Source organism: Eumetopias jubatus, unplaced genomic scaffold, assembly GCF_037043125.1.
Source record: "Eumetopias jubatus isolate StellerSeaLion01/CBP00866 unplaced genomic scaffold, mEumJub1_p1.0 scaffold_3, whole genome shotgun sequence".
Classification (NCBI taxonomy): Eukaryota; Metazoa; Chordata; class Mammalia; order Carnivora; family Otariidae; genus Eumetopias; species Eumetopias jubatus.
The window spans coordinates 34,679,394-34,703,616 of NW_028274809.1; the positions used below are offsets into that span (position 1 = coordinate 34,679,394).

Below are 24,223 nucleotides of genomic sequence, written 5' to 3' on the forward strand. Positions count from 1 at the left end.
GTCAGAATGGTTATTATCAAAAAGACAAGAAATAAGTGTTGGCAAGGATGGGGAGTAAAAGGAAACCTCATGTCCTGTGGGTTGGAATGTAAATTGGTGCAACCACTGTGGAAAACAGTATAGAGGTTCCTCAACAAATTAAAAATAGAAATGCTGTATGATCCAGTAATTCTACTACTGGGTATTTACCCAAAGACAATGAAAACACTAATTTGGAAAGATACATGCACCCCTATGTTTATTGCAGCATTGCTTATAAGAGCCAAGATATGGAAGGAACCCAAGTGTCCATCCACAGATGAAAGGAGAAAGAAGATGTGGGGTTCAATGAAAGATTACTCAGCAATAAAAATAGAATGAAATCTTGCCATCTGGGACAATATGGATGGACCTCGAGGGTATTATGCTAAGTGAAATAAGGCAGACAGAGAAAGACAAATACCTTCATAGCATTTTGACAGTCATCTTTTGTTTTGAAGATAAAGGGTAAGAGGTGTGGAGAAGCATTCCCCTGGATCCTGAATGGGGTTACTGATGAGAACAACAGATGTTTAGGGTAATGGGTCCTGCTGTTCCAGTGCTGAGCCCCGTAGGTGTTTGTATGACTCCTGTGGCTTCCTGGAGGGGGACCATTTGGGAAGAGCTGAATCAGTCACTTAGCAGAGCACCCTAAAGTGAGATCTTCAAAGACAAGAAGCAATCAAAGGAAACCAAGGAACGTGGAGATAATGATAAGCTCCCCGAAAGAACACTGTCTTTTCCACACCGGGAGTATTCTCAGAGAGCCACAGAAGGCTTACCCAAAAGGAAATCTTCTAAATACTCAACTGGCTGATCACACTTGTCACTTCCTGAGGGCCACAGCATCCCACAAGGTGGTGCCCATTTCCCAATCCAATGTGCAAGCTAATTTTGATGATATAATTGGGTTAAGTCACAGTTTCTCTTTTACTTATTCAACCTCTACTCTCTTATACATCTGACCTCTCCCACCTCCATGCCAAATACTAAGGCACATTGCTTTGGGGAACATTACTGACAATGTTAGTAGCATCAGTCCCCTTTCTGGGTCTTTGGAAAAAGCCTTTTGCACAATCCAAAGTTTCCCTAAATTCAATCAAAGAGCAGTTGACACTTGGCCCCTAAAAGCCTTCCTTTCCTTCCCCTCTGCCGTTTTGGATCTGACAAAGTTGTACTCATGTCTAAATAGAGGTGGAAAGAAAAATCCTAAGGTAGTGGTAATTCGTGCCAAGCCTTGGCCAAGTCAAGTGACCTCCTTCCAATGCCTGCCTCCTTTGTACCTTCGCTGTTAGCCACTCTCCCCACAAGACCCAAATCCTGCTTTTTATAAATCATGAGAAAGCATTTAGATATAAAATTTCACACAGACTCCAAGTAATATCCAATCTCTAGACAGAGATGGATTTAACTGGATTAGTCAAATCTATTCATTGTTCTCTTTGTGACTTTTTTGCCTCCCTTTTAGTTTTTGAAGTTGGTCTTCATCTAGTCTGCCCGTGGTGCCTGGAGTTGGGGCAGCCAGAGTGTAACCACAAGGCTCCCCTCAGTTGACACCCTGAGATGGGCATGAGAGAAATATGGAAAAAAACCAATTCCCCAATGACATTGCTGAGTCTGCATCAATCTGGTAGCACTACTTCCAGACTTTGTATTTCATGAAACTAATGAACCTTTTTTATTTAAGCCATTTTCATTCAAGTGATGGTTGTATGTATTTGAGCTATAACATGGTCCACCCTTTAAGAAATACTGTTGTAAATATTGGTGGCGCTCCTCAGGGCTCTGTTCTAGACCCTATTCTCTTCTTACGCCCTTCCCCTGTGTGATCTCATCCACTCCCTTGCCTTTAAATATTATTTACCCTGAAGACTCCTAAAGTATTTCTGGCCCATACTCTTCCTTTGAAACCCAAATCATGGAACAAACTCTGTAATGGACATCACCACTTGGGTGTCTCCCTGGCACCTCAAACTCAACATGTCCAAGTTGAAGTCATGATCTGCTCCTTTGAGGCTGTTAATCCTCCAGACTTCATCATCTTAATAAAACGACACTGCCGTCTATTTAATTGCTTGAGCTAGAAACCCATGAATCATCATTACCTCCTCCTTTTCTTCATTGTGACATCTGATCAATCTCCAAGTCTTCTTGTGTCCTCTCCTCTCCATCCTTACTGCTGTTCCCCCAGCCAAGGCCACCGCTGTGTCTCATTTGACCACTGCCACGGATTCCTAACTGGTTTCCCTGCCTCCTGACTTGGCCTCTCCAGTTGTTTCTCTACATTGCAGTCAAAATGATCTTTCTGGGGGCGCCTGGGTGGCTCAGTCATTAAGCGTTTGCCTTCGGCTCAGGTCATTATCCCAGGTCCTGGGATTGAGCTCCACATCGAGCTCTCTGCTCAGTGGGAAGCCTGCTTCTCCCTCTCCCAAACCCCCTGCTTGTGTTCCCTCTCTTGCTGTCTCTCTCTGTCAAATAAATGAATAAAATCTTTTTTGAAAAATGATCTTTCTGTTCAAAACTAGTCAAATCCCTTTCTTTGACTCTTAAGAAGTCCCTGCTGTCCATTCCCACTGCATCTGGTGATGCCCGTAATGTAAGCTTCTTTGTGCTTTTATTGAATTTATTGTCTGCTTCCCCACCAGTCTCTAAGCTCTATGGAGCACAGGAACTGAGGTATATCCCCCCCACCTCACAACAGTGCTTGGTACACAGTAGATAATAAATGTGAAGTCAAATGAATGAATGAATTTATAACATTCTTTTGTAAACTATGGGTTGTGACCCATCAGTGGATCATGAAATCAACCAAGTGGATTTATAATGAGCTTTCATTTTAAATAGAAGAAAAAATAATAGATGAGAATAGTATGTAATAAAGATATTATTTCATGCAACTTTTTATTATAAATGTGTAAAATATATTTCTTATAATGAGTTGCAGTTGAATAAAAATGAAAGCCACTGACCTATCATAAGCAAGCATTTTTTTCTGTAATAAGAAAAAGCAGCTTTTCTGCTTAGAAAAACTTAGGGGGAAAAAATTGTCCAACTCCTTGGTGACTGAAAAGGATTCTTGCCCTAGGGGATTTGTACTTTTACAGATTTCAAAGCCTGAAATTCAAGGAAGAAATTGCCTCTAGGTTTTAGGTTTCTGTAAGCAAAGACAAAAGAACTTAAAATCCTCCACAGATCCTGCCTTGCAACTACGGTCACAGGCCAATTAAGCTTAGGAGTGCTGTTTAATTCTATTTCCTCTGAAAGTATAGCTTAAGCATATTTTGTCTTGTGTCTTGGAGAATTTAACTGGCTGCTTCTCTCAGCCTTCTCTCTTTGAGAGCAGAGGGCCTGAGCCAATGAGGTGCTGCCTTCTGTTTCCATAGCAATAAAAGAAACAAACCTTTGCCTGCCACCTCCCAAGGACAAACCTCACAACTCAAGGCCCAAGTCAAGAGAGTCTGAATGGTAAGCTGGCTTTCTCCTCAGTTTGACTTTCATTGCAATATTGAAGGACTCAACCTGGACTGTCCTTAGTTGGGAAATTTGTACTCATGCCAGTTCAGCCTTTGTGAAAGCCTTTGATTGGATTCACTGAAAGTCTGTCTCCTCGCCCTACACATACTGTGGATTTTCTGCTTTGGCATTTCAATCACTTGGAATGACCACTAACGTCTTGGGTTCTGGAACCTCTGGATTTGATCTAAAATGAATGCTGATTTTATGTTGATGAAAAACAGTTTCTCTTGTGGTGTCTTTAAGACTCTTGACTTGGAAAAGAATCACATGAGAGAAAATCTTTGAGCAGTCCAAGGTAAACTCTTTGGAAAGATGTTTTATTTTTTATTTTTTTTAAGATTTTATTTATTTAGGGGCGCCTGGGTGGCTCAGTTGGTTAAGCGACTGCCTTCAGCTCAGGTCATGATCCTGGAGTCCTGGGATCGAGTCCTGCATTGGGCTCCCTGCTCAGCAGGGAGTCTGCTTCTCCCTCTGACCCTCTTCCCTCTCGTGCTTTCTATCTCTCATTCTCTCTCTCTCTCAAATAAATAAATAAAATCTTTAAAAAAAAAAGATTTTATTTATTTGACAAAGAAAGACACAGCGAGAGAGAGAACACAAGCAGAGGGAGTGGGAGAGGGAGAAGCAGGCTTCCCGCCGAGCAGGGAGCCCGATGCGGGTCTCGATCCCAGGACCCTGGGATCATGACGTGAGCCAAAGGCAGACGCTTAACGACTGAGCCACCCAGGAGATGTTTTATGTAATTTTTTTTGTCTGGTTATTAGTCCAAACTTGTGACCTTTCTGAAGGCTCAGCTGGCTTACTGGTAACTACAGTGTCACCACTGGACACATTCAGTGACACATTTACCACTGAGCCTCAGGTAAAATCATCAGAGAGAAATACAGGAAAGGAAAAGAGTAGGGAGAAAGAATCCTAAATCACACATGAGTGTGCATGCGTACACACACACACACACACACACACACACACACCCCTATATTCTTAAAGCCATACAATGCAACATCAAGCCACTGTGAATGCAATAGATCTATCTATGCTGATATGGAAATATCTACTAGATATCCTGTTATATAACAAGTCCAAGACATAGTGTGTAAAGTATACTCTCATTTATGTAAAAATTTTTAGGGATTTTATATATATTATATGTAGTCATTTTCATAGAACATATCTGGAAGTATACCCTCAATAAAAGCCTGTTAACAGTGGTTCCTTCATGGAGAGTACTGGAAGTAGAGGGCTGATGTTTAGCTGGTACGTAGTCATTGAAATATTGAAATATTGCCATACTGGTTGTATACAGAGTTGACCCTTGAATAACAATCTTGAACAAGGCCAGGGGTTGGGGCATTGACCCCTATGCGGTCAAAAATCCTAGTATAACTTTAGACCCCTTAAAAATGTTGACCTGGTGGCCTACTGTTGACCAGAAGCCTTATCCATAACATACAGTCGATTAACACATATTCTTTCTAAAAGATTTATTTATTTATTTGAGAGAGAGAGCGCATGAGCATTGGGGAGGAGGGGCAGAAGGAGAGGGAGATTATCCAAGCCCATCAAATGTCCTCCCTGCCACTTTGGTTGCCCAGGTCCTCTTCTGGTCCCCCAGACCTCCTATGATTAAGCAACTAAGGGTTTAATGCCCGGAATAAAGGTAGGAGTGGAGTCCTGCAGGGCCCTGTTCCAGCCCTACAGTCCATGTCTATTCTGATTGTTCAACAGTCTTGTCTTACTAGTTGTTAAATATCTTGAGTATTTATCCCCATCGGTGTTCAGCAGGAGAGGCCTTCACTTTTTAAAAGCAAAAGAATATACACCAAGGCATTGTTTACAATAGAAAAAAAAAGAAACAACCAAATGTTCATCAATACACAACTGGCTAAAAATATAATGGGTACGGTTGTAGCATAGAAATTTATACAGTTATGATAAAGAAACTAATCTTAGACTTGTTTTATAGATTTGCCTTAATATAATTAAAATTATGGATTTGCTTCAAATTTGTTTTAAAATATTTGTTTAAACAGATAATCTGGTATTAAAGGAGTGGGCTGGGTATAGATGAATGAGATTAGCCACAAATTGCTAATTGTCCAAGCTGGGTGACAAGTGAGTTCATTATACTGTCTTCCCTACTTTTGTACATTTAAAAAATGTATCCACAGTAAACTTAAGTTTAAAAAACAATGATACGTCTATAGTTACCAACATTAAAAGAAGCTCATGACATTGTTGATAAAAAGTATATGTAGAATGTATGAATAGTTTCTTCCCATTTATGGAAAATTATATAAATCTGTTTCTTTAGTCTGGAGAGAATTCTAGAAGTTATTAACCAAAATATTTCCAGTGGTCATCATGTTAGTATTTCAGATAATTTTTACTTCCTTAGGCTTTCCTGTATTATGATTTTCTTTACAGTGAGCCTATTTCAATTTAACACACACACACACACACACACACACATAAACCTATTCTTTCCAAATATTAGGAATAAAGCTTCTGTATACAAAAATATCACTAGGGTTTGTAATATTCCTAAACTCAGTTACCAGTTTTTGAGAACCTCATGTGTACAAGGCAGCAGACCGAGAGCTTTTCTGACATGGTCTCATCTCATGTGCATGACCTCCCAATGAGGCGGAACTCCCATGTCCCTATTTTGCAGATGAAGAAACCGAGACCCAGAAAAGTAAAAGTAAATGTCTTGAGGTCCTGCAGCTATTAAGTAGAGGAGTAATTATGCAAAGTCAGGCCCACCTGACTCCAAAACCCAAGGAAAATCTTAGTAAAGAATGTTGTAGAAGAAAAAAACAAACCCACAATCCTGGTATTCTAACCCAATTTTCCTTTTTTACCATATTCTTTTCTAACTTTTGTGCATATAGGTACATACTTTTACATAATTGTATCCATTGCATATATACCATTTTATATCTTTGTTCTTAACCATTTCTTCATGTTCCCACAGGCTTTCAAATAATCTGTTAAAATCTGTGTTAAACTCCCATTGAGTGACTGTGCAATAATTTACCAATCATTTTGGGTTTTTTAACTCCAATTTTTCATATTATCTATAACATTGTAACAATGATGACATTTTTGCAGTTCCTCTGTGGATCTCCTTCCTCCTTGTCACGTCGGCCCCTGTGGTGACAGCCACTCAGTTTATCAGTCAGGCCATAAATATTTATCCAGGACCCACTGTGGACAAGTCACTGGGCCACGCTCCATGGGGACACAGAGAATGACCTGGTGGAGTACCGCCCTTCAAGAACCGCACAGTGCGGTTGGTCAGGCAAGAAATAGAATAAAGAAGGCAGTTGCTGGGAGCTGGCCTTGGCCTCTCACCACCTGTGCCAGGGACTCCTGCCAAGTCGCCCAAGCTCAGGATTGGCTCCTGTCCTCTCAGGAAGCAGATGCCAGGTCTGAAGCAGCAGCAGAGCTTCCTTCTTGCCACTGCTACCTCCGCCTTGCAGACTCTCACCTGAATTCTAGCCCTTGTGGCATCGCCTTCTCGACCTGGGTGCCCCACCCCAATTGCCTCCCTGACCCTGTCTCCCTCAGATCTCCTGACTAGGCCCCCAAGCACACAGAACACAGCTAGATGTGGGGGGCCCTGTCGCCCGGTCTTTAGGCGCATGCTGTTTACCCAGTCTCTTGGCCGGGGGGCATGCTGGGCCCAGACCTCTGGCGCAGCCCATCCGGCAGGCCTACCTCCACCCGCACATCCTGCCTTTCTCCCAGGGCCGGGTCTCCTGCCCTGGCTCCACAGCCCACTCAGCTCCCTTTCTGATGGCTACCCTCCTGACCACAAGTTCCCCAAGGGCAGGGTGCAAGCGTGCAGTATCCCGCAGCAACTAGAACGGTCCTCACGGCAAGAACCTGTAAGTCTTTTTGCTGTTATTTATTTTTTTTAAGATTCTATTCATTCATTTGAGAGAGTGAAGAGAGACAGAGCACAAGCGGGGGGAGAGGCACAGGGAGAGGGAGAAACGGACTCCCCACTGACCAGGGAGCCTGACATGGCACTCGATCCCAGGACCCGGAGCTCATGACCTGAGCCCAAGGCAGATGCTTAACCATCTGAGGCGCCCCAGTGTTTTTGTTGTTAAATGAGCATTTACAGGCAGCCCAGGAGTCACTTCATTTTGAATCTGTTTCTTCATCTGTAAAATGGACTCTATCTTATGGTTACCTTTGGCTCTAAAAGTCATTAAAACATGCAACTGGGTTTCTCAAGCATTGGTCACGTTACACAAAAAGGTTTGTTTCATTTTTCAGTTGATTCTTAAACAAATTTATTCCAGTGTGCTATTGGAAACCAGCCACTGACTTAGAAATTTGAGATAAATCTGCTGTCGTTGTAATCCCTCTGTGGTTCTGTTGGTTCTCCTAACATTTTTGGGCATTGGTTTTTATTTTCTATCAAATAATCCACTGATATCATTTAAAAAGTAAATTGTGTTATGAGTTTATTAATGAAAAGTTAGCATTTCCTCTCCCCACCCCTCACTTCTCAGTTCTACTCCTAGGCATCCTCCTTAGGGGCAACTATTTTCAACTCTTGAAGCTATTTCTTTTGGAATTTAACTTCGTACTTCTCAATAATTTGCGCCCACTCCATTTGTTAATTTTTCAGTTTGAGCCAGTGTCTATTGACTTCTTGGTGTGGTAGACAAGGATTTGGCCCTTATATGCCCTCCCTCCCATCCCCTCCCCCTCTCTGCCAATTGTAGTCCCAATTCACTTTTTGGTTAAATCACTATTAAGTGTTTACATTAATATATATGAGTGTGTACCTTACTATAACCATGTTTACTTTCTTCCATAATATTTTGTAACCTGGAGTCATTATGCAATTTTTATTTTCTTAGGTTTCTATGTTTCTATTGGTAATTTCACCTCAATTGCTCTGTTTCCTATTACAACTGCTCTGTAACAAATGACCACAAATTTGGTGGCTTAAAACAACACCAATTTATTCCCCTGCAGTTCTGAGGTCACATGTCTGAAATGGGTCTCACTGGGCTAAAATCAAGGTGTTGGCAGGACTTGGTTCCTTCTGGAGGCTTTAGCAGAGAATCATTTCTTTGCCTTTTCCAGCTTCTAAAGATGCCCACATTCCTTGGCTTGTGGCCCTTCCTTGATCACTCTTACCTCCTCTTCCATCACCACATTTTCTTCTCTAATTCTGACTCTCCCTCTTATAAGGAGGTTTATGATTACCTTAGGCCCACACGGATAATCTGGGATCACCTCCCTTCTCAAGATCCTCAACTTAATCATAGCTGCCAGTCCTCTTTTTGCACAGGTTCCAGGGATGGACACATGGACATGTTTGCAGGGAGGGCTCACCATCTGGCCTACCACATGCTCTAACAGACCTGCCAGAGGCCTGTCCATATTTTCCAACAATCCCCCAGGTCCAAGTCCCGAGTCTCGGGGGCCTTTGATGCATGAATCAGTCCCTTCTGGTTTGTACCCACTTTGCAGGCGTGTAGGCTTCAGCTTCCAATGGCGTGCTGAGTGGGGGAGTTATTGTGTCAAACTTACGTGGACAACCCTTGTACAGTTCTGTCTTCTCTCCCACTCTCCCTGTTCTTGTCAAATTAAACCTGTTTTAATCCTTGAATTAGGAAAAAAGCCAGTCCTTCCTCCTATGTGTCTCTTTTGCTCTCACACGACTACCACACTCACAACACTTATGACACCAGATGTATGTGGGTCTTCCCCCACCAAGCAATTCTCTACAACATCACCTGGGAGTCCTATAATTTACCTCAATTCTGACACTCTACCTGTAGGTAGCTCCAGATCCCACAGGTAAGGACTCAGTCCCGCAAGACTGCACACCACGCCCTGCCTGATCTGCCAGAGATACCAATTGCAAATCCATGTTGTCATCTGTGCTTCTGACCCATCAGTTATAGATCAGAGGTTCTCATGACCCCTTCCTTAGGTGCAATTAATTTACCTAGAACAGCTCACAGAACTCAGGAAAAGAAGTTACTTGCATTTACCAGTTTATTAAAGGATATGATAAAGGATATAGATGAACAGCCAGATGAATCAGTACATGCAGTGAGGTCTAGGAGGCTCCCAAGCGCAGGGGCTTCTGTCCTCATGGAGTCTGGGTGCATCACCCTCCCAATGTGAATGTGTTTGTCAACTCTGAAGCTCACCGAACCCCATACTTCTGGGAGTTTTATGGAGACTTTCTCATGGTATGATCAGTTATTAACTCCATTTCCAGGCCCTCTCCCCTCCTTGCAGCATGGGGGCAGGGACTGAGGCTGAAAACTCTTAACTTTTTAATCATGTCTTGGTTTTTCGGGTGACCAGCCCCCGTCCTGGAGCCCACCCAGAGTTGCCTCATTAGAACAATGATGCTCCTAGTGTTCTTATCACTTGGGATTCACGAGGGTTTCAGAAGACCTGTGTTGGGAACTGGGGGCAGAGACCAATATATATTTTTTCTAGTATCTCACAATCCTATACTATCATTTTAGTGGTGTTCTGGAAAATAAAGAAGATAAACAAGTGTGATCAAGCCTCCCTGTTTATCTGATAGTTGTCTTCCATGCGGACATTTATAATAGGGATTTTTTGGTTTTGTTTTCACGGAGCCAAGAAGGAAGAGTTTTGATCTATAATTCAGGCAGGTGAACAGGAATGAGAAACTAAGACATTCACTTGCACTGTAATTTGAGTAACAGTTAATTTTCTAGGAAATTCTGTGCAAGACCTACCGTAGAAACTTCTTCTTATTTCGGTGAGAGCTAGTGTAGCCCGACGGAACAAGGGCTTGGGAGTCCAGTAGACTTGTGCTTATTCCCAGCCCTGCAACTTGCTACCTCTGTGATCATTCTGAGCCTCAGGATCTTCACCTGTAAAATTGGGATAACAATAATCAATCATTTGTTGTGCACCTGGCTCACAGTAAGCACTCAATGGTGGCAAAATTTAAATTGCTTTCCAGTCAAGTCTACGGGGTACCAAAAGGTGAGATGTTATTCTAGAGTCAAGACCTTGCACCAGATCAACAGCTCCCAGAATCTACCATCTGTGATTTGGACCTTTGCTGGGTCCTTCCTAATTTGTTTCTAAGTGTTTTTGCTTTGACTCTGAATGGTGTAACCCTCTGCTGTTACTTTCCCACTTCAGCAAGAGCCTCCTGATCTAGTGGCCAAGACCGCCTCTGACCTCCTGCCATGTACCCCAACCCTCTCATCTACTGCACCTGCTGGGACCCCTGGAACTTGGGACCACGGAAGCTAATCAAGACCCCTCGGCCACCAACCAAGACCTCCGTAGGGAAGCCCAAGTAAGGATAAGGATGGAGATGGACCTGGGGACTAGGTTTCCATTTGTAGGCTTTTTTCTCTTACAATATTTCCAGTCGACTAGACAACAAAATCCCAAGAAGACCAGAAAGCCTAGTTTTCCACAGCTTTTCCAGCCAAACTGTTGGCAGCACATCACTCTTGCCAGTCCTCCTTAGGCTCAGTGTCATTTTTTTTTTCAGTGTCATTTTAAATGAGGAAATCTCAGAGTGAGTGCAGCAAGGAAAGGGCAATTTCCAACCAAAGGGCCCCAGAGCCCCCCATGGGGGATGAAGAGCTTTGGGAGCTGGGGGACAAGCTATGCTGCCAACCCCAGGTCCCCTGGAAAGTGAACCGCCTCAAGTAAACCTCCTCCTGCTAGAGACTCCCCAAGACCTTCCTGACTTTAAAGATTTCAGCAGTTGGAACATGTAGTCTAATTTTGGGTAATCATGGCCATCTATGATTAGCACTGGGAGTGCTAAAAGAGGTTTCTGAATTTCTAATTTTCTCTCTTCCATTATTTATTTTTCACTTTCAGGCTAACTCCTCTTCCTCCAGCTGCAAAAAAACAAAGTTGTGTTCAACCAACAACAAAACCTGTTGTTGCCCCAAAGTGAGTATTTTTATGTCCACGGGGGCAAGAATTACCAGAATCCGCTATGATTTCCCCCAAACCTCAGATCCTACATGTAAACTGTGTGGCCCTCTGCACCCACAGCTTTCAAAGTCACAACAAATGAGCTCTCTAGGGTGCCCCTGAGAGCCGCTATTTCCTGCCCTAAAAGGAAACAATATGCGATGCACATCATAGGCAAAGAGCCTTGGGGAAACTCCCTAGCATTTATGGTGGTGACTCCCCTTTTACTTGTTACTTTTCTATGTCTACGGTTTTCTGTAGATTGCAGATCTGCTTTTACTCAAAAATTAAATTTTTATCCATATTTTGTAAACTTAGAAGTATAACTTAGTTTTAGGCCTTTGCATGAATCTTTGTATTCAATGTCTTTATTTATTTGGAAAATATTTATTGAGCCCTATTATTTTGTGGGCATTGTTTCAGGTGCAAGGAAACAACAGTGAACACAGCAGAGTCTCTGCTCCTAGAGTTTACATTCTAGTGGGGAGAATAGATTTATACAAGTTCATACACTCAATGCATCAAGGGCTAGGTAGAAAATAACACAAGCAAAGGGAGGTGGGGATGCTGAGGGTGGGGTTGTGATTTTATATAGGGAGTGCAGGGCCACCCTTGTGTAAAAGGGACAGCAGAAGCCTGCTGATATCTGGGGCTAGCACTCCTGGCAGAGGGAACAGCAGGTACAAAGGCCCTAAGTGGGAACCCGTTTGGCACATTTGGTCTTTTCCAGGAAAGCATAGAGACCCATGTGGCAGCAGTGGAGGGCATAAGGAGACAGTGGTGGGGAATGAGGTCAGAGAAGCAATGGAGAGGATGAACATCGATGGCAGAATAATGGCCCCCCAAAGACACCCACCTCTTAATCCCCGGAAACTGCGATTATGTTCTGTTACTCATCAAGGGGGAATTAAGGTTGCAGATGGAATGATATTTGCTAATCAGCTGACTTTGAGATGGACAGATCACCCTGGATTATCTGGGTGGGCCCAATGTCATCACAAAGGTCCTTATGCTAGAAAGAGGAGATGTGATGTGGTCATTGGCTTTGATGGAAGAAAAAAGGCCACTAGGAACACAGGAAGCTTCTAGGAGCTGGAAAAGGTGAGGAAACAAATTCTCCTGTGGAGGCTCTGGGAGGATTATAAGCTTGTCAACACCTTGATTTTTAGCCCAGTGAGACCCATTTCAGCCTTTGGCCTCTAGAACTGTAAGGTAATGAGTTGGTTTTGTTTTAAGCCACTGAGCTTGTAGTAATTTTTTGCAGCAGCAATAGGAAACTCATACAGTAAAGTTTTCTGGACAGTGTAAGGACTCTGGCTTTTACTTCCAAAGGGACAGTGTATTCGCTGCTAGGCCCGCCGTACCAAAACAAACAAGCAAGCAAGCAAACAAAAAAACACAGACTGTGTGGCTTATGCAACAGAAATTTATTTTCTCACAGTTCTAGAGGCTGGAAGTCAAAGGCCAACGCGCCCACAGGGTTGGTTCCCTCTCGGGACTCTCTCCTTGGCTTGTAGATGGCCACCTACTGGCTGCCTCTTCATACGGTCTTTTCTTTGCAGGTGCACATCCCTGGTGTCTCTCTGTGTGTCCTGACTCTCTTACAAGGACACCAGTAAGGTTGTATTAGTGCCCACCCTGAGGGCCTCATTTAACTTAATCCCGCTCTAAAGGCCCTGTTTTCAATACTGTCACATTCAAAGGTATTGGGGGTTAGGGTTGCAACATGTGAAATTTCGGTGGACACAAATTTTCAGCCCATTGTAGATGGGAAAACATCAGAGGGTTCTGAGAAGAGTGACATGATCCAACTTGCATTTTGAAAGGACTGTTCTGGCTACTATGTTGAGAATGGACTACAGTGACCAAGGGCAGAAGCAGGGAGGCCAATTACATCTTATCTAGATGTAATTCTAGGGACCCAAGCAAGAGAAGATGGTGCTTAGGCCTGGTGGAAATAGCACAGGTGGAGAGAAGTGGTTGCCTTTGAGATATATTCTGAAGGTAGAATCCAGTAGGATCTGCTAATGGGATGGGTGTTAAGTAAAAGGAGGAGTCAAGGATGACTTCAAGATTTGGAGCTGAGCAACAGGAAGGATGGAGTTGCCATTTTCTGCAACTGGGGAAGACTGCGGGAGGTGCACATTTGTAGGGGTTTGAGCATAGAAAGTTCCAGATGCCTCGTACTATCCAAGGGGCAATGTCAAGTAAGCAGTTGGATATGTGGGTCTGGGAGAGAGGTCTGGGCTGCAGATACACATTTGACAGTCATCAGCATATACAGGATACTTAGAGCCCTGGGCCCAGATGAGATCTTCAAGGCAGGGAGTGGAGCCAGAAGTAGGAAGAGGTGGGAGAACAGAGACCCAGAGCACTCCAGTGTTGAGAGGTTGGAGAGACCCCAAAAGGAAGACTGACAAGGAGTGGTCAGTGAGGTAGATGAAGCCTCCTGTGGAGGCTCTGGGAGGATTATAAGCTTGTCAACACCTTGATTTTTAGCCCAGTGAGACCCATTTCAGACACACGACCTGGGGGTAGTGAATGGCCTGAAGGTCACTGGTGACAGTGAAGAGGATTGTTTCAATGGTGGAGGTGACAAAGTCTGATTAGAGAGGGGGACGCATTCATAGAAAGGGGTCAACTGAATGGCCGTGTAGGTGAGCTGGTTCCTAGTGCCTGCCTTCTGTGTGCTAGCTAGCACTCCTGGCATGATCACATCTGTAGGCCTTATCTGACCCCTATTCATAGTCAAGCTCAAGGCCTCAGTCCCCCAGTGCCTCTTGTTGGGAGCGACCTCACTCATATCTACTCTGCCCACCAATTAGCCCCTGCTAACACTGTCCTGGTCCTGCTTTGCAATATGGTGAGGGACACTTTGTGGGTACTTTTAAAATTCCAAGATCTGTTCACTGTATTTATAACTTTCTAGTGAGACCCTACTGGGGCTCCACATCAGCCAGTCTCCAAGTCCTGCTGAGTCAGCACTGAGTGAGGCTGGGAAATGGAGCAGGGGGAAGCCAGGAGGGCCTCACTCTCAGGAAGGGGCTCAGGTAGACGTTGACATGACCTACAAATGGGAACATGAAAAATCTGTTCACCAGTCAACTTTTAACTTGGGCCTCCAGCCTCAAACACACAGCTCTATGAATTACGTCATTTTTGCCAATCCTATAATTTTCTTGCAAACATACCATGTACTTTTTGTATTTCAAAAGTTTTCATTCTTACATGTGAACTGTGACACAATTGTCATAACCTTGTTTCGGCAATTTTTTTTTTTTTTTTTTTTTTAATATATCAGTCGCCTTGAAAAATGGCAGTACGCTGACTGCTCTCAACTCCTGGGAGACACAGTTGGCAAATTGCTTTATCTGCAATTTTTATAGCACTTAACTTTTTCTTCTTCTATTTTCAGTATTTATGTGCCCCCCCTTTTTTTTCTCTTATTAAATAAAAAGTGTCACATCTCATTCCATTTCTCTTGGTATGGAGCACTGTGGTTTGCATACATTAACCACTCAATGAATTCATTAAATGAGAAAACATGAAGCCCTTTGACTGGCATCAATAAAGTCTCAAATTTGGTTCGTGTAATCGGAGTAATCTGAGTAGATTGACAAGGAAAAACAAGAGTCAAGGAAGAGTCATTCTGGACCGACCACACCTTTTACTTTTCAGAGCGTGAAATACAATCCCAACAAAATAAGTGCCTATAAGCCACACTCGGACCCTTGGAGCAGTTCTGAAGTGAGTGCGATGTTGAGGAAGGTCTCTGCGCTCAAGGAGATCTACCACCAACAAAAAAAAAAAACATAAACTCAATCCATGGTCAGCTTTTTAAAGACCCAGGGTACTCAGTGATTCCCCCACCACCATCACCCCAAGGCTTCCCTAAATTCAGAGTAAGCAAAAAAATTTGCATTGTAAAGAGTTTCTGGTTTATGGATGGGAGCATATGGTTGATAGGAGTTGAGTTGTATTTTAAGTGGTTTTAAATCTTTTTTAAAAAGATTTATTTATTTGAGAGAGAGAGAGAGCACACAAGCCGGGGGGAGGGGCAGAGGGAGAGGGAGAAGCAGACTCCCCACTGAGCTGGGATCCCAATGTGGGACTCGATCCCAGGACCCCGAGATCATGACCTGAGCCCAAGGCAGACACTTAACCAACTGAACCACTCAGGTGTCCCTTGAATCTTAATTTTTAAAAAAGATTTATTTATTTTAGAGAGAGACAGGGGGTGGAGGGCAGAGGGAGAGAGAGAATCCCAAGCCAACTCCCCACTGAGCACGGAGCCTGACTCAGGGCTCCATCTCAGGACCCTAAGATCATGGCTGAGCTGAAACCAAGAGTCAGATGCTTAACCAACTGAGCCACCCAGGCGCCCCAGTGGTTTTAATTCTTTTAAATTTAATTAGTTTAAATTTAAAATTCTTTTAAATTCTTTAAATTTAAATCTTTTAAATACATGTAAGTCCCATTGTATTATCTTTTTTAATTTAGACCTTTTTTTTCTTGTTAGTGAGAGAGAGAGAGAGCAAAAGCAGGGGGAGCGGCAGAGGGAGAGGGAGAAGCAGACTTCCCGCTGAGCAGGGAGCCCGATTCGGGACTCGATCCCAGGACCCTGGATCATGACCTGAGCTGAAGGCAGACAAACCGACTGAGCCACCCAGGCATCCAGCCCCATTGTATTATTAGTGTATATTGTGCATTCGTGCCCATTTTTTACCCCAAAGAGTAATGTATTTGCCAGTTAAAAGGTTGGTGGTCTGGAGTAGACAAATCCTTGGGCTGGTTTTCTCAAGAGAGTTTTCACTGCTTCTCTGGAGGCCCCTTTTCAGGGTGGGAGATATGGGATCAAAACCAGACCTTATTAACCCAGGTGGGACTGCCTCCACCAGGAAAAATCCTCCCAACCCCACACCCGACACCCAGCAGACTTGGGAACAGTCTCATCGGGGTAACCACTCCACGACCCTTAAAGATACTGTGTTTTATCATGGGAAAAATGGAATTCTTAAAGCAGGCTTCAGTTGTCTCTCTTCACAGCAGTTGCCTGAAGGAGGGGTGGTGGGTGTGTGTGTGTGTGTGTGTGTGTGTGTGTGTGTGTGTGTGTGTTGAGGCAGAGGGAAGAGGCCTAACTATTCTTGTCAGCACATCAGAAGCTAGTTACTCTTATTCCAATCTTTCAACCTTCCAGGTTAGCTCCCTTACAGCTACTCTTGATATGTGGACACCAGATACGTTCATGTTTCTGCACTTGAAAACAACTAATTATGACCAGGATTAACACCGGATCTCAGAATAGTAACCATTTGCTTATCCTGAATTCACTTCACTGACCATTTCAGGTCCCATATCACCAATTTCTGGTGCAAATAAGAAAGGCTTTTGTGCAGACAATGTAAATGTTCCTCATGTGTGCATTTGAGATTTTGCGCCATGGGAGCCCTTTGTATTCTCACGCCAAGTCTCCTGGCTCTTATTTTAGGAGTGGTTCTAATAGGCATGATTAGTCAATTCCCCACTTTTTTACTACCTGCCTTTTGATCACAATCTGTATGCCAATGATCCCTGGACCATTGAACATTCCCTAGTCCCTGAGTAGAACACTCTGAGAGCTGAAAGGGGCCTCAGAGATCATTCTGGTAATGTCACTTTTTACAGATGGGTGGGATCAGGGTGTAGCTTCTAAGCTTTGAATGTTTCCCTGCTCCCTGGGTGCTTTCTGAGCATGCCTTTTTCTTGCAGAGTGACAGTTGATTTAGGAAAACAAGAGGAGAGCAACACATTACCTAATGTGAGTAAAAACAGCAAGAGGGCCATGGGACTAACATTTATTGAGTGCCTGCTGTGTGCAGGCATAGGCCTTTTACACGTACCTACCTCATTGAATCTCTGCAATGATCCTCTGAGGAGGGGCTATAATTACTGCATATAACGTAGCTGGTAAGTGGCAGAAAAGCCAGACCTGAGAGAGGGCGTCTAATTACCACGCTCTACTGCCTTGTGTAGGGCAAGGAGAGTGTGCCGGGGAAACCAGGCACTGACAACCGGTCCAGGCTAGGGTCCAGCTCATGCCCACACGTCACACACTGCTGCCGCACTTGGGAGCCCACACATGTGGGGGGGAGGGGCATCAGGGCGCTGAAGGGGAGCAGGGCCAGGACCCTGCTGGAGAAAGAGATGGGGACTAAACCCGAAGGATCTCGATAGCTGCCAAAGAGTTTGGGCCTAATCCTTCTGGTGTCTGGGAGCCTTCACAGGTCTGACACAGGTCCAGCACCAGGTAAGATTTACCTTCTAGAAACAAACATTATTTGATGGGATATTATTGATGCTTTTTACTACTTTCTGCTTTTATCTATTTTCTTCCCCCCCCTTTAACAAAAATCATGCGGTTCCTTAATAGTCAGGAAAAAGTAATAAACAAACAAAAATGTAATTGCCCTCCAGATGGAGAGGATGATGAACTTTTGGGAAGCCAGAATGAAGGCAGAGAGGCCAGCTGGGAAGGTATGGCCAAAGCCAAAGAGAAAGGTGAAGGTGGCCTCGGGCTCTGCCAGGGACAGGAGTATGGAGAGAAGAGGAAGTTGGGATACATTTAGGAGATAACAGGGCTAGTGGTGCCTAGGGCTGCCCTGCACACCTCGAGAAGGCACTGTCTCACCCTGGTCCCCGCCGGCTGGGAACCCTGCCAGATTCCTGACTTTGATCTAGTGGGGAACAGAGGAAGAACTGACCAAAATAGGCCTGTTTGTTTGTTTTCATGACTGTGCTAGACAGTTTCTCATGTTATTTTGGTTTTCCTCACAAAAGTCCTTGGAGGAAGAGTTATTATCCTCCTTTTCTGATGCGGAAACTGAGGCACACAGATGTTGAATAACTGTGGTTGGAGGCAGAGCCAGGATTTGAACACAGGCCTGTCTAGTTCCAAAAACTGAGCAATTTCCGTGGCACCTGACTTCCTCCTGGCCTCTGGCCATGTGGAGAATGCAGATGAGGTACAGGGCTTGGGGCAGAGTGCCTAATGGGGCGTCCGCAGTTAAGTTTTCTACATGTTAAGCTTGAGGGATCTTTGGGGACATCCATGAGCCACTTGAGTCTTGCAACTGGATCTCAGGAGAGACATCTGAGCTGGAGGTATGAGGGTGAGTGGTTTCTGGGGAAGGGCGCAGGAGAGACGTGGGCTCTGGAATCCCACCCCCCGTCTTTTGTTTAAGATGTGAGTAGCACTCTAGTGAAAGATTTAGAGGAATCTCAGCACTCCAAGTCTGCAATATTATCTCACCTTCCACCTTGATGCCCAGGAAGTGATAAATGTGTCACCTGGCTATCGCCTCATTCGAAATAGGGAGCAGATTTACGTCACCTTGGGAGATGAAATGTTTGATAAGAAAAAGCAGTCGAAATCAGAGATCATGGACAGAATCAAAATTTCCAGGTAATATCCTTGGACCTATATATCCAGCTCCTCAGAGCTATCCCCACTGGGCTTGGCCTGGCCTCAAGGAGAAGCCCCTAACTTCCACGCCCAGTCCACCGAGTCCCTGTTCTGAAGGTAGTGCAAGGTCACTTCACTCCTCATCCCCGTGAGCTCCTCTCCACGCCCACCTCTCTGCCTGATCCCATTAGAGACAGGATGAAGGTCAAAGCAGGAAGCTGATCTGGAAAATGACCGGGTGTAGTATAGTTTGTACTAAAGGAAAGCAATTGTTCCTAGAGTGATGAACAGATGAAATATTCATAAAATAGTATAGTCTGAATTTGGAAGGTGAAAAGTCAGAGTAAAGTCAGGGTTTCTGGGGGCTGAGATGCATCTCTTACTCATTATGCCCAAAGATCACTTAGTTCATGCTTCTGGGAGGCACAGTGTGGAAGACTCTGGCTGAGTCCCCCCCAGTGCCATCCTCTCTGTCATTCAGGCCCTACCCACTCGATCCTCCAATGCCATAGAAAGTCAGTTCTCACGTCTTCTTCCATTCTAACTCCTAGATCTCTCATTCATGTCCCTCCCTCCCTATCTCCTCCTTCATCCTCTCTCTTGTTTCCTCGCCCTCTTGAATGGAGGACCTCATCTCTGCTGCCCCACACACAGCACCGCCCGCTGCCCTGTCCACTCCAGCTCAACCAAATAGAGCTAAATAAGTTCCAGACATCATAGAGGCTTCAGACCCGGAAACACAGAACAATCATTATCTATTCTGAAACCATGCTCTGAAATCCCCTCTTCATCCTGTGTCTGAACAATTCCTTGTCTATGTTCACTGTCAGCCTCGATCCCATCCCCCACCTTCCCATCTCCCAATCCCCTGAATTCTTCCTCCTCCATTTCAACTGTCATTACTGAATCAGAGTCAAACCCTCACAGATTTCTGGCATTTTCCTTTCTATTCAACAGGTAACCAATCCACTCCTCCACCCTACTGCCCTTCCCCCCACTTCCGGCTAGCTTACCCAAAAGGGCTGGGTCTGAGGCTCAACCACCCTGCTGCCCGATTCCCTCTCCCAGACTACCCTTCCACCCTGGCCCCCACCCCCATGATGATGCAGCCAGTGCAGAACATGGCCTGGCTCTCACCTGGCTCCCTGCCAGAGACAGTCACAGACAAGGAGGTGCCTGACTGGCACGGAATGGAAACTCGGTGGGTGATGGAAGGATGATTTGTCCTGTAGGACTGATATCATTACTGACCTCGAAGAGCAGATCTCAGAGCTGACTGTGATCATTGAGCAAATGAACAGAGACCATCTGTCTGCCCAGAAATTGGTGAGTGATCCTTGAGTTAGCCGACATCTCTATGGGTGGGGGAAAGACCAGCTTTTTCAGATCAGCTGCTATGTTCCAGGCAAGACACCAAGCACTTTACTCGTGGGAGCTAACTCAATTTCCAGGAGTTCTTCAGGTGCTTCCAGTGTGTTCATTGCCACAAACTCACCACACCAGGGGGTGGCGGCCATTTCCCCTTGGGCTTGCTGTGGCTAAACTTCAGAGAGTGCTAAGGCTCTTCCTCAAGGCAACAGTGCGGTTAATGCATCCACCGTGGTCCAAAAGCTGCCCAGAAGCCTTCAGTACCCACTTCCCGTTGCTGTTAAAATTGCCAAAGCCTACTTTGGAATCTGCTGATGTCAGCTTGCACCCTCAATGTTTCCTGGGGATTTTGGTGACACTTCCTTTAGATTTTACCATCTGTTTAATAAAAGTCTCTTCTTCCCCACCTCAAGCAGGGGTGCCTGCTGGCCTGGGCTGGAGTGATAAACCTGAGCAATGCTCAAAAACAGCCTCCCCCATGCCCCACTTGCCTGTGGTTTTTGAAACTCACTTGTGAAGGTCACTTTCCAGCAGGCCTGCCCTTCAGTAGCGATGTGCTCTCTGGGACTGCCGAACACAAACAGGGGAGGCAGAGGGGTAGGGCATATCCCATGAATGGGAAGGCTTCTCAGAAATTGCAGCTTGCGTGGGAGTGGGGTCCTCCATCCTATATTGTTAATGCCGGCCTTGTTTCCAGCTCTCCGATGAAATGGCTCTCCACTGTGCTGAGATGCAGGAGAACTTCGAAAACAAGAACAAGTATGCTTTCTGGACAAGCCCTAAGGCTTCTGCTTCCCTGTGGGAGGGATGTCAATTCACTGGGATTTCAGACGGTGCCAAGTGGAGCTGGGTGGCCACAGGTGGGGGAAATGGGCAGGACGGTTTGATTTGAAGCCACCCAAACGTAGCCCAGAGAAGGTTGTTCCTGGCGTTGCACTTTCTCATCCCATCACTTCCTTTCAATTATAATCTCCCTTTTTTTTTTTTTTTTTTGGTGATTGCTGAGGAGAGCCATTTTTTGTTCTCTATGAGAGTTCTGTGGTAAACAACTGATGTTCTCAGCCCAGGCACCTCCTCCCATTTCCCCTGCCTCTCTACTTCCTCCCCCTCTTTCTCTCTCTTTTTTTTTTTTTTTGGCCTGTCGTCTCTACTTTCCTTGGCTGCTCCCGGGCTGTGGGCAGAATGGGAAGAAGGTATGGGAGGGGCAGCAGAGTCACAAAGACAAGCCGAGGGGAAGTAAAAGGAGGTGTATTGTCTTGTGGGTGAGGAAACCTACAAAGCCCCCACATGCTGGGCACCGGAGCCGCCTCAGGAGTCCTGGTGGAAAGAAGTACACATGGTTGAGTCATAGCCTTGCTTTCAAAAAATAATGAGTAACTTCTTGGTTTTATAATAGATTTCATTATTTTTTCAGAGCAATTTAAGGTTCATAGTAAAATAGAACATAAAGTACAAAGAATCGCCATAGACAGGCTGAGCCCACACTCCCACAAGCTGAGTAATCTTCCTGCACCCCTCTGGTGCCTTTGTTACAGCTGATGAACCTACATGGGTACATTATTATCACCCAAAGTTCGTAGTTTACATTAGGGTTCACTCTTGGTGTTGTATACTCTATGGGTTTTGACAAATGTATATTGACAGTGTCCACCGTTATTGGATCCTGCAGAGTAGTTTCACTGCCCTAAAGATCCTCTGCGCTCTGCCCATTCATCCCTCCCTCCCCAGTAGCCCCTGGCCACCACTGATCTTTTTACTGCCTCCATAGCTGTGCCTTATCCAGAATGTCATATAGCTGGAGTTGTACAGTATGTAGGCTTTGTGGATTGGCTTTGGCCACTTACTAATATGCATCTCATGTTCCTCCATGTCTTCTCTTGGCTTGGCCGCTCAGATAGCCTCTCACTCCCCTCAACTTGAACACTGCCAGCTTCTGCCTCCTGGAATGGAGGTTAAAGAGACCTTGGGCCCAGGGCACCTGGGTGGCTCCATCAGTTAAGCGACTGACTTGCTTTCAGCTGGGGTCATGCTCTTGGGGTGGTGGGATCGAGCCCTGCTCCAAGCTCTGGGCTCAGTGGGGAGTCTGCTTGGGATTCTCTCTCTCCCTCTCCCACTGCTCTGCACCTCCCCCAAAATAAATAAGTAAATCTTTAAAAAGAGAGAGAGACTTTGGGCTCTAAAATTATCCTGGATGCTAACACAGCCCACAGATTCCCAAGACAGCCATAAACGAAGACTGTGCTCTTAGCAGGGAGTCATGGCCCCCTGGCTCCGTTCAAATAATGGTTGGTAAAAACCAGTCTTCTCACCTTTTTCTGGGTGGATGCCAGGAGAAACGCATGAGGAAGCGAGGGCCCTGCAGGCTGCCCACAGCTTCCTATGTGAGAGTAGGATCCACTGAATGTAACGGCTCAGCTCTGGACTTCTTTTCACGGATTGATGATTGTAGCCTTTTCCCCGGGTCACACAGGGAGCTCAAAGAGGCTCATGCAACAGAGCTCAGTCAGTTGGAGAACAACTACAAAGCATCATTGAAGGCAGAGAAGCTGGCTGCCCAAGAAAAACTAGGTACTGTCTGGACTGGGGAGAATGACCCTGGTGAAGGGCGAGAGGCTGACCATGGCGGTGGATGGGCTGTGCTAAGCTTTCCAGATGTCCTTCTAAAGCTCAGGGAGGGGGAGTGACTGAGAATGAAACTGCAAAGAGGGAAACCATGTCACCAATGTCCTTCCTACACCCAGGAGATAGACTGGCCTGTGACTAAGTGTTGGGATCTGAGCAAGTCCCTTAATCTCATTTATCCCATCTAAGAATTGAGAACAATAATACCTGCCTCCATCAGAGAGAAAAGACTGTGAAAGCACTTTTTAAAATATATTTTTTAATTCTATAAATATACTATTATAATTCAGCAAGTTACCTCACCTGTAAAATGATGGTGTTTCATTATATTTTAATGGACACACTATGATTTGTATGGCCTTATAATACATTAGGGTTGTGTTGGCCATTTATCCCATTATTTATGCTACCCTTGGGAAGGGCAAAGTGTATATCCTTCAGAATTCTGAGGTTATAGACTAATCTCTACAGGGAGAAGGAGAAATTCTGTAATCTTCTCTCTTTCCTTTGCCTTACATTTTTAAAAGCTTTTTTTTATAGCTTATATATTATAAGCTATATATTTTATAGCTTACATATTATAGCTAAATAAAGCTTTATAGCTTTATTTATAGCTTGCTGATTTTCCAATTTTCTAAGGAGAACATTTATCATTTTCAAAATCAATGTACGCTAGGAAACATTATTTTAAAAAGAGAGAAGCAGATGCATACTACAAAGTTTTGTGCCTCTTTTCCCCCCAGGGATTAGTTCTCACATTTGGTGTGCATCAGTATCACCTAAAAAGCATATTATCAACAGATATTGGGCCTCTGAGACCAAAATTCAGTAGGTTTGGCCGGGGTGGGGGGTGGGCAGCACAGGCATTTGGATTTCTAATAAGCTTCCAGAGTGATTTCAAAGGTACAAGATGGTTTTAACACGTAGAGGATGAGTTTGAGGTGGAAAAGGTATACAGGAGAGCTCATACTTGACTTTGAAAACATGCAATTCAGAGGAATAATGATGACCCTGTTGTTTTCCTTTTGTCCAGATGAGATGGAAAAGGAATATAAGTATTTGAAGAATATGTTTCATATGTATCAGGTGAGATTCAGAGCTCCTTGGTGGATTATGAAAGTAAGAGAGGCAAGGCTCATTCCTGGCTGATGACAGTGGGCTAAGTCTAGAACTCTTGCCCAGAAAATCATGTCCTGAGATTCCCAGCATCCTTGGACCTAGGTAACACTGAGTACACCCAGGGAGAAGCATGAACTGTGGACTGTGGTGGTTTCCATGTGTGACAAG

At 44.6% G+C, this 24,223-nt stretch overlaps 1 protein-coding gene and 1 long non-coding RNA gene across 2 annotated transcripts in view; one reads left to right on the forward strand and one right to left on the reverse strand.

Annotated features, from left to right (window-relative positions):
• Positions 1 to 492: 492 nt before the first annotated feature.
• Positions 493 to 21,301, reverse strand: LOC114225977 (uncharacterized). The gene is made up of 3 exons (XR_003612654.1): positions 20,084 to 21,301; positions 10,293 to 10,430; positions 493 to 618 (listed from the first exon to the last, which is right to left on the reverse strand). It is a non-coding gene; the product is annotated as an uncharacterized LOC114225977 (long non-coding RNA).
• Positions 3,449 to 24,223, forward strand: part of FLACC1 (flagellum associated containing coiled-coil domains 1) — a 33,278-nt gene continuing 12,503 nt past the window's right edge. Inside the window, exons 1-9 of the mRNA XM_088021594.1 lie at positions 3,449 to 3,483; positions 10,708 to 10,867; positions 11,407 to 11,481; positions 17,254 to 17,337; positions 18,770 to 18,946; positions 20,179 to 20,272; positions 21,012 to 21,073; positions 22,785 to 22,882; positions 23,970 to 24,022. Of these exons, the coding sequence (XP_087877720.1) occupies positions 10,755 to 10,867; positions 11,407 to 11,481; positions 17,254 to 17,337; positions 18,770 to 18,946; positions 20,179 to 20,272; positions 21,012 to 21,073; positions 22,785 to 22,882; positions 23,970 to 24,022 (756 nt within the window). The 5' untranslated portion in view covers positions 3,449 to 3,483; positions 10,708 to 10,754. The remainder of the gene's footprint in view (positions 3,484 to 10,707; positions 10,868 to 11,406; positions 11,482 to 17,253; positions 17,338 to 18,769; positions 18,947 to 20,178; positions 20,273 to 21,011; positions 21,074 to 22,784; positions 22,883 to 23,969; positions 24,023 to 24,223) is intronic.